Source organism: Marmota flaviventris, chromosome 10 (genome assembly GCF_047511675.1).
Source record: "Marmota flaviventris isolate mMarFla1 chromosome 10, mMarFla1.hap1, whole genome shotgun sequence".
Taxonomy (NCBI): Eukaryota; Metazoa; Chordata; class Mammalia; order Rodentia; family Sciuridae; genus Marmota; species Marmota flaviventris.
The window spans coordinates 4,915,315-4,925,489 of NC_092507.1; the positions used below are offsets into that span (position 1 = coordinate 4,915,315).

Consider the following 10,175-nt stretch of genomic DNA (forward strand, 5'->3'; position numbering starts at 1 on the left):
AGAGATAAAGTATGTATGTGCCAAAAGGCACTCAATCCAAGGGTATTGAGAATGAAGGGAGGTGGGGACAACTCAAAATATATTTCTTTAAATAACCCAAAAGGAGACAGTAAAACCTAGGTGACAACTGGAAAGATTGTGTACACTATAGTACTCAACCAAGGAAGACCTGGGGGAGGGACCATGCACTGTAGGATATAAAACACTAGTTGTACCCACTCTGGGGCTGTCTGACACCAGGCACCTGATCTTGCAAGACCTTCATTAAAGTAGAGCCTTGCTTTTTGCTGTTGCTTGTGCCTCTTTGTCCAGTCTTTGGGCTTGGATAGGCAAGGTTGTTTCTCACATATGTTGAACAAAGAATTGGGCAAGAGGCAGGGGAGAAGCAGCCAGAGGAGGTTTATTAAAAGCAAAAGTTCACTCCCTAAAGCAGAGTGGGCTTCAGGGAGAGCATGGCTCAAGCAAGCCCTAGTGTCTGAGCCAGTCTCGTCCTGTGTTGGTCTGCTGCCTCCCTGCAGGCCTGAGACCCTAGTTTGTTTGTACCTTTTGGTGACTTTATTTTCATCTAATTAGAATATATAACTAGTGGCAGTGTTGCTGAAAGCTTGGTCCTTGTCCCTGATGCCAATCCAATAACAAGGACACACTTTTGAGAAAAAGAAAAAAAAAAGGTTTATTGCTTTGCTAGCAAAGAAAGAACACAAGGACGTCTGTCCCAGAGGTTAAGATTCTGTCCCTCAGCAGGAACAGGTGACTCAAAGGCTACAGTCCATGTGTTCTCTGTCTGGAGTTGTAATCCACTTGTTAATTTGGAAGATAGCCTTTTCTGAGACCTTCTGGTACCACCCGCAAAGTCTGGATTACTTTGTTCCTATGGCAGGTGTGTACTCAGGACAGATAACTCCGCCTAGGATGGGGAAGAAAGGCCATCCTGTTTCCCCTGAGATTAGGGAGGGGGAAGGGAAGAGGAGGAGACAGAAACATGGCCATTTCAAAAATAAGCCAGAGCAGTGAGGGTTGTATTCAAAACATAAAGTGGGCCACTGTCACAGCAGGAGTTGCCCTGGTAATGGGACAAATCCGGAAGAGGAAAACAGCAATCCAGGGGTCCCACTGCAGATTCCTCTCCTGGTCCTGTGCTCCGGGTGGCATTTTTCTTGTATCCTGCCTGTCACACGGATACAAGATAAACTTCTAGCCCAGAGAGCGGGAACCTCGCCCGACGCAAGCTGTGAAGATGCCTCCAAAGGACTCCCTACTTCATTGTAACCACTTTCTTCGAAAAGCGCAGGGTCTCCGCAGGACCACTAGGTTCACGTGGGACGCTAAGGCGAAGCACGGACGTTGTCGCTGATGTCTCCACCGGAGAAACTGCCCGGACGCCCCGCGCTTGCCTCACATCCCCGTTCCTGCGCCTAAGGCACCTCGGGCGGGCGCCCTGCAGACCAGGAGGCCAGGGACGCCACGGCGGTGCGGGCGGGCGCTGGAGACTCCGCACCCGGACTCTGCACCGGCTCGGCACCCGGCAGCGCAGGCCCGCAGGACGCGGGGCGGGGCCAGGCAGGGGCGGCTCCCTTAGGTCGTCCTCGGCCCGCCCACTTCCGGCGCGCCCCCCGGCGGCCGACGCGCCCCGCCCACCCGCGCCCGGAGACGTCACCGGCGCGCCGCCCCGCCCACTTCCCCGGCCTCCTCAGCCCGCTGCGCAGCTCCGCGGACCCTCGCGCGCCGCCAAAATGTGAGTGACGCTCCGCGACGCCGGCGGCTTCGGGCCCCGCAGGCGGCGACCGGCGCCAGGGCCCCCCGCACCGCCCGGGGGTGGCCGTCCGCCGCTCGGACGCGGGCCGAGGCCGGGCGGGCTTCCGCGGCACGCCCGGGGCCTGGGGGTGGGCGGCGGCCCCGGGGCCGGCCGCAGACGGGTCGGGACGTCCAGTGGCTCCGCCGGTCCCCCGGGGCGCCCCGCGGCAGTCGGGCGGGGCGGCCGCGCTTCCCGGAGGAAGCGGCGGCCCCGCCCGCACCCTGGCTCCTTCCCCGAGGTCCGCAGGAGGCCGGCGACGACTGCGCTCGCCCGGGAGCTCCCCGCCCGGCCGCCGCTGGGCTGCGGAAGTGCAAGCGAAAGGACTTGGGTCCCGTCGTGAGGCCGCTGCGGCCAGAGCAGACCAGCAGCTCGTGAGGGCCCGGGAGCCCCGGGAGCTGCCGCGCTGGAGAGACTGCGGGACCGCGGGCCTTCGCCCTGGGCTTGAGCAAAAGCCGCCTTGCACTGGCCCCTAAATAGTCGGTGTTTCCCCTGGGAACGTTCAGAGAGTCACGAGGACCTAGTATTTCCCTCCAGCCTGCCCAGTGGTCACCTACAGAGGAAGCCCAAGCGCAGCACTTGGAGTGTACCTGTCCAGGTTGCTGTGCCAGAAAAGGGGTCACGGTGTTGGAGAGCTACCTCTGAGGAATTAGGACCTGGCTCTCTGCAGCCAGCTGTGTTGACTTCCAAACCTCACTCCTCTCATCTGTAAAATGGGGGTAACAGAGTATCTCCTTGAGAGTTATGAGGATCAAGGAGGAAGTACCTGGACAGGGCTTACGCAGCTCCCGAGTCCAGTCCTTATCTATTACCACACCCTAAACTCTTTGAGGGCAGCACTCAGATCTGCTGTGTCCCCTGGTCCCTGGTTATTGACACAATGTAGATTGGAAATAACTGTTGAATCAGTGAATCCTTGATTGTTGTGTAGCAAGGCCCGTGCTAGGTACTGTCTTGGATACAGAGAAGAGAATTCTGAGACCAGGAACCTGGGCTCTATTAGGGTAGGCAAGACTTTATATATATTTAAAAATCATGTATATACAGAGCAATCAAAGTGATGCCAGCCAAGTAATGGAGGCAATAAGGACTTAAAAGCTGGAGTGATTATAAAGATCTGCATGGGGAATAATGAAACATTTGATGAAGATTGTAAGAAAAAAAAAAAAGAGTACCTTTTTAAGAGAGCATAGCTTCAATTCATCCATTCACACCACCCCATCTCTATCTCAGTGTTCCTGATCTTGTTTCTGTAAATGGTTCTATTTTTTCATAATGAAAAAGGGCCATTCTGTAATTGTTCATAACTATAAGTTACTTTTTTTCCTATTTTTTAAAATTTATGAGTGTCTTTGCTACAGTAAAAAGATCTGGAGAATATTGAGTGGATTTAAGCAGATATGTGCTTTAAAACAAGTAAAAAATAATTAGAGCCAGGCTCAGTGGCACACACCTGTAATTCCAGCAGCTCCAGAGACTGAGGCAGGCGGATCTAGAGTCCAAAGCCAGCCTCAGCAAAAGCGAGATGCTAAGCATCTCAGTGAGACCCTGTCTCTAAATAAAATACAAAATAGGGCTGGCGATGTGGCTCAGTGGTTGAGTGCCCCTGAGTTCAATCCCCAGTACCAAAATAAGTAAATAAATCAATTAGAAAAAAAAAGTGTACCTATCTTGGGATCAGGCACTTCAGTGACACAAAGAAGATACTATTAAACTTTCATTTTTAGACCCTGGTCACTTTATAATGTGGGACAATCTTGGGAATTAAGAAGGATATTAAGAATCCTTGTTCATTATTGCAGTACAAGTTTATTTTTGTTTTTGTTTTTGTTTCTTATTTTGCTTTAGTTCTGAATCTGGACTGGAGTCTTTGTGTTTACAGAAGAGTCTGTGGAATCATAATGTGTATGTGCTTGTTTCTTTGTACATTTCAGGTCTGCAGGTGCGCCTGCAGGTTCCAGTGCTGCCACTGGCAGTAATCGGAGAATTCAGCAGACACAAAATCAAGTAGATGAGGTATTGCTCTAAAATCCTAAAACATGAATCTTAGACAAATTTTTAGACAAATTTGGAAACACTCTGGAAATAATTCTGCTTAGGAAAAAAAATCAAAAGTGTGAATATAGCAGAACTGGGGACATGTGGGAAATGTACGCCTTGTGTTTTAAATTGGTGGGTCAGCGATAAACATGGGGCTACGGGAAATATGTAGTTAATTCATTAGAAATTAGAAATATTTTGGAATAAACTGAGTTGTTTTCAGGTTCTGCCCTTAAAAAAAAGTGAATATAAAGTAAATTTTAACTGTAGCAAAAATCTGCCCCCTGATGTTCTGGAAGCCCTGATCTAAGCAGAGGTCAGCTGATTTTTCTGCCCCCAAATCATATACCCCAAACACAAACATTTGGTAACATTTTCCAAGAATTGATTTATAAAATAGGGTAATGAAAAATTTAAGGATCAGGTTTACAGATTGCTCAAGCAAGGAACAAGTCCTTCAGATCATTTTTTTTTTTTTCAGAATGCCTTGTCTTATAGCCTGTCTTAACAAGTTTCTCAGCCTGAGCAAGTCTGTAGAATTCTTCTCTGACAGTTACCATTGAATGCTCGCAGAAGGTGGATATTGACAAACTGCTCTAGCCCAACTGATCTATATTTATAGAATTCTTGAGTTAGAAGACCTTCACTATAATGCAGGACCCCATGAAGACTATGTGAGGAGTTGTCTCATATTTCCATGTTCCTAAAAGCTGTCACTGTCCAACAAAAATATCTTGGTCTTTCTGCATTTAGTTCCCTTAAAAAGTACAGTTAAAGTTAAGTTGGATATATTGTTAAATCATACAATAATGTCTTGATTTGATGGTTTATGAACTTAATTCTGAAACTTTTAGATTTTTACCTGAAACTTTTGTTTACTTACAAAATCAAATTGCATCTATTTTTTTAACCAAAGTAATTATAAGGAAAGATTTTTTTTTCCCCTTTTCTATGGAGGTGAAATTCCCTTAATGCATAATCAGTCATTTTAAAGTATTTAGTGTATTCATTGTGTTGACAGCTATCACCTCTTCTAGTTTCAGAATACTTTCATCAGCCCTGAAAATACTCCTAACCATTTAGTAATCACTCCCCATTCCCCCTTCCTCCCATTCCTTGGTAACTTCTCATCTGCTTTCTGTTTCTATGGATGTGCCTATTAAATCATTAAAAGAATCATAAAGCATGTGGCCTTTTATGTCTGATTTCTTTCACTTAGTATGTTTTCAACATTAATCCAAGTTGTTAGATGTATCAGTACCTTTCCTTTTCCTGGCTGAGTAATATTCCATTGTGTTTTATGCCACTGTTTGTTGATTTATCCATCAGTTAATGTTTGAGTTGCTTCCACCTCTTAGTCTCATGACTTGTACTTATATAAGTGTTTAAGAACAAGATTTTGATTAGACATAGTTTTCATTTCTCTTAAGTGTCTACCTAGGAGTGGCCTTACTGTTATGGTAATTCTATATTTGACTTTTTGAGGAACTACCAAACTGTTACCCAGTGGCTGCCCCATTTTATTTCCCATCAGCAGTGCCCCAGGGTTCCTGTTTCTCTATTTCCCTGATAGCATTTGTTTTCTCTGTTTTGGAATAGAGCCATTCTTGTGGGTGTGCAGTGGTTTTGATTTGCATGAGTAAATGATTAGTGATATTGAACATCTTTTCATGTGCTTATAGGGTTGTTGCATATCTTTGAAGAAGGGGCTATTTCTGATTGGGTTGTCTGTCTTTTTGTTTTTAACTAGTAAAAATACTTTATGTATCCTGGATATTAAGCCATTTTTAGATATATGATTGCAAATATTTCCTTCATTACATGGATTGACTTACATTCTTGAAAACATACTTTGATGTAAAAGAAGTTTTTAATATTTATCAAGCCCAGTTTATTAGTGATCTTTTTTGTTGTTGTTGTTGCTTTTGGTATCAAACTAAGAATCTAGGCCCAAATCTGAAGTCATGAAGATTACCCTTATTTTTCCTCCTAAGGGTTTTATAGTTTTAGCTTTTACATTGAGGTCATTGATCTGCTTTGAGTTAGTTTTTGTGTGAGGGGAAGTAGGGGTGCAGCTTCATTCTTTGGCGAGTGGCTAACTGGTTGTCCCAGCACTATTTACTGAAAATACTATTCCTTTCTTCACTGGATGGTCTTGACCCCCCCTGTCAAAAGTCAGTTGGCCATTTGGGCTGGGGTATAGCTCAGTGGTAGAGTTTACCTTGCATTGCATGCACAAGGCCCTGGGTTCGATCCCTAGCACAAGGGGGCAGGGGGAAATGGTTGAGTTGATTTGTGATTTTCTGATTTCTGGACTCTCGATCTATTCCATTGGTCTTTGTCCTTATGCCAGTACCATAGTTTGGATTACTGTAGGTTTGTAGTGGGTTTTAAATTTGGAGATGTGAATCCTCCGACCTTATTCAGCTGTTTTCCATGTCATTTTGCCTGTTCAAGTCTCCCTACAATTAATATGGAAGAAAGTCACTGCTATTGGAATACCATTAGGATTTTTCTGAGGGGAGGGAAAAAATGACAATCGGGATTGCGTTGACTTAGGGTCACTTTGGGGAGGACTGCCACCCTCACAGTTTGACAATATAAGTTTGAATGTTTGAACCTGGGATATCTTCCCATTTAAGCTGCTCTTTACTCTCTCTTAGTAGAGATTTTTAATTTTCATTCTGTAAGTCTTTCACCTCCTTGATTAGATGTATTCCTAGGTATTTTATTTGTTGTAAAGGCAGTTGTTTCCTTAATTTCCTTTTCAGATTGCTCATTGCTTGCATATAGAAACACAACTGATTTGTATGTTGATCTTAGACTCTGTAACTTGGCTAAATCTATTAAGGCTAGTAGCTTTTGTGGATTCTGTAGGATTTTTCCGTATCTATAGAATCACCTACAGATGGAGATGGTTGTACTCGTCCTTTCCAACTTGGATGCTTTTTCTTTTCTTTACTAACTGGTCTGGCCAGGACTTTAGTACAGTGTTGAACAGCAGTAGTGCAAGTGAGTATCCTTTCCCTCTTTCTGATCTTAGAAGGAAAGCTGTCAGCCTCTCACCATGGAGTATGATACTAATTGTGGGGAAGTTCCCTTCTATCCTTAGTTTGTGAGTGGTTTTATCATGAAAGATTAGGGCCCATTTTTTTTTTTTTTAATGAAGTTTGGCTCAAAGTTATAAAGTGATGATCTGGAAAACAGTGTGCCAATAAATTTCATTTGGATTTTGGTTCCCCCATTCCTTTATATGTAACTTACTGTGATCACATTGGTTTAGGTTGTGGACATAATGAGAGTCAACGTGGACAAGGTGCTAGAAAGAGACCAGAAGCTCTCTGAGCTGGACGACCGTGCAGATGCGTTGCAGGCAGGAGCTTCTCAATTTGAGACAAGTGCTGCCAAGTTGAAGAGAAAATATTGGTGGAAGAATTGCAAGGTAACTCTCTTAACTGATCTTTCCATTAAGCCCCCTTTCCATTCTCAAAGGATTACAGGTCTACAAATGCTGGACTTTCATGAACCTAGGATGTGGGTTTGATTTTCTACGCATGAACATTTGGATCTAAAATAAGCATCCCTTCTACTCACCCATAAGTAGGACTCCCCAGGTTCTGTGGCTAATCTTAAGAGACATGTAAAACAAGATTGTCCCATAAGTAGGACTCCCCAGGTTCTGTAGCTAATCTTAAGAGACAGGTAAAACAAGATTGTCCCAAAGCAATCACAGACAGAAGCCCCTTCTGACCTGAGCCGTTCAGAACCATGAACACAGACTAAGAGGAGAAGGGTGGCCTTGGTGGTCAGTTTGCAGGTAGTTCTGTGAATGGCTCCAAAGTCAAGGAAAAGAAATGCATGGTCAACTGGGGACTGGAGTTGTGGCTCAGTGGTAGAGCGCTTGCCTCACATGTGTGAGACACTGGGTTCAATTCCAAGCACCGCATATAAATAAATGAATAAAATAAAGGTCCATTAACAGAAGATGAGAAAACAGCCACACAGAGTACATGGCCTGAAGCAGATTTTACATAGTTAGTAAATAAACGTGCCATGATCAGATCCCACACACAACCAGTCCTGTCTGCGAAGTTGAGAAGTGACACCTTGAGATACCTGGGACAGGGGTTAGTAGCCCTTCCTTATCTGGAAAATGTGTATACACAAGCAGATGCCTTTCTAGGGGCCACAGATCATTGGAACATATTTTTATTTTATTTTTTAAATTTTTTATATTTATTTTTTAGTTGGACACATATCTTTATTTATTTATTTTTATGTGATGCTGCGGATCGAACCCAGGGCCTTGCACATGCTAGGCGAGCGCTCTACCGCTGAGCCACAACCCCAGCCCAGGAACGTATTTTTAAAAGCAAGTAAATAACCTTCAAGTCCTAATTGAGAATATTAAATTCAGACTTTAGAAATTATGAATTGCTCCCGGCTGTGGTGCACCTCACATGATGCTCTTCAGCAAGCACTCCTTGTCTGTTGAAGTGTGAAGTGGACATGTGTTTTGTTGCAGATGTGGGCAATAGGGATCAGCGTTCTGGTCATTATCATCATCATCATCATTGGTGAGTTACTCTGTGTTCCCAGATGATTGTGTGCAGGTGAAGAACAAAATTCCCCTCTGTTAGCTCAGTCCAAGGGTTTTATGAATTTCCTTAGCGAATGTTTTAGTATTTGAGTTTTGTATGATTAAAGTCCAAGATTTTTTACATTGATCCTTTGAGGTTAGGGAAAATTTATTCATCTCTATTAACTGGCTTTTCTTTCTGAATATATTTTTTATTTTCTATTTCCTTTTATTGTGATGTAATGATTAAAAGCATGGACTGCCTCTGATCCACCCTGGCTCCACCACCATCCAGCTCTGTGGTCTTAGACAAGCAATTTAATGTCTCAGGACCTCAGTTTCCTCATGTGTAAAATAGGGATAATAATGGTACTTAGCTTGTTTGTTAGGAGGACAAATCTAATTAAATATATGCAAAGTGCATAGGATGGTACCCAGTATATAATTTAAAAAATAGTTATATAAATAAATATCACAACTCTTACTATCATTACTATTACATATAATATTGGAAGAATTCATTGCCACTTTTGGACCATTATCTGGGAACTAGAGAAGTGTGTTTTCCATTCGTTGCTTACATGGATGCTGGTGGATGTTTCCTTTCAATGAGAATGGGTGTGGTGGCTTGGATGCTTTGTGCTCTAGTCTCCAGCCCTCTGTAGCCTGTAGAAAATTAGATTGCAGTCCCTGCTCATTCTGGATTTGCTCTGAAAGACTAAACTGCCCTTCTCCCCGTCTTTGAATCTCCCCTCATCTTAGTATGGAGCATCTCTTAATGAAGAACAGGTGGAACTCAACCCTGCTGTCCAGGAAACCTCTTCAAGACTTTCGACTTAGAACCTGCTACATTATCCAGCTTACCTACTGTTATTTCCAAAATGATTATTTTTGTTAGTTCATGTAAAGTTTGGTTTCTAGGCTATGTGCCTTGTTTTTTAATATGCACTCCAAACTAGAGGGCCAGCTTGCCCCCGTTTTGCACAGTGCCTTTACAGATTTACCTATGAGCAACAGAGGACATCTGGACTCCAGAGTACTGTATCTAGACTTAACGTTGTCACTAATTCATTGCCATTGATTCCAGTTAAGGGAATCCATTCCAAGTTCTTTCTCCTGTCATTTGACATTATCTTCAGAGCCACATTTTAAACCTTTGGGTAATCAGATTTCCAACTTGTGCCTTCCAGGAAAAACACTACTGCCTAATACTGATCTGTGACAATAACAGGCTGTGCCTTATTTTGATCCTTTTCTGGTTCCTTGTAAGCCGTCTTCTTTTTGTAAGCAGTACTGACTCTTGCTGTATTTAAAATAAGATGCTGGTAAAGAATTTTTGCTCTTTCATTAGATATGAAGATGTTTACTTTCTTGTTATTGTTATATATATCACTTGCTAAAATATTAATTAGAAATAACCCCTTTGAAAAGTTTTTTAGAACTATGAACATGACCAAAGTTCCTAGTTTGCCAAAAAGTTAAATATGAATAAATTTTCCTTAAGTCTGTCCCTGACAGATAAATTCAGAAAAGTGCCAAATGGAATTCAAGGTGTCCTTCAAAAGGAGAATGGTAATGTTGTGTGTGGACCTTCCACACCCTGAGCACTGCTTTGTCTCTGAAACGCTGTAGATGGCGCCCATCCCTTCTGCTTCGGCCTTTTGCAGTGGGGCCTTTTGCAGTGGGGTTGAGAGGGGAGCGAGGCTCTCATTGTTTCATCTCACACTTGTAAACAAAGAGTTTTCCCAGCTTCTTGCAAACCAT

At 43.6% G+C, this 10,175-nt stretch overlaps 1 protein-coding gene across 1 annotated transcript; it reads left to right on the forward strand.

Moving 5' to 3' along the window:
- The first annotated feature begins 1,668 nt into the window (after positions 1–1,668).
- Vamp3 (vesicle associated membrane protein 3) lies at positions 1,669–9,763 on the forward strand. Its single transcript, XM_027947617.2, has 5 exons — positions 1,669–1,735; positions 3,727–3,808; positions 7,116–7,274; positions 8,358–8,409; positions 9,174–9,763. Coding segments are annotated over exons 1-5 (312 nt in total). The 5' UTR covers positions 1,669–1,733; the 3' UTR covers positions 9,191–9,763.
- Positions 9,764–10,175: the final 412 nt, after the last annotated feature.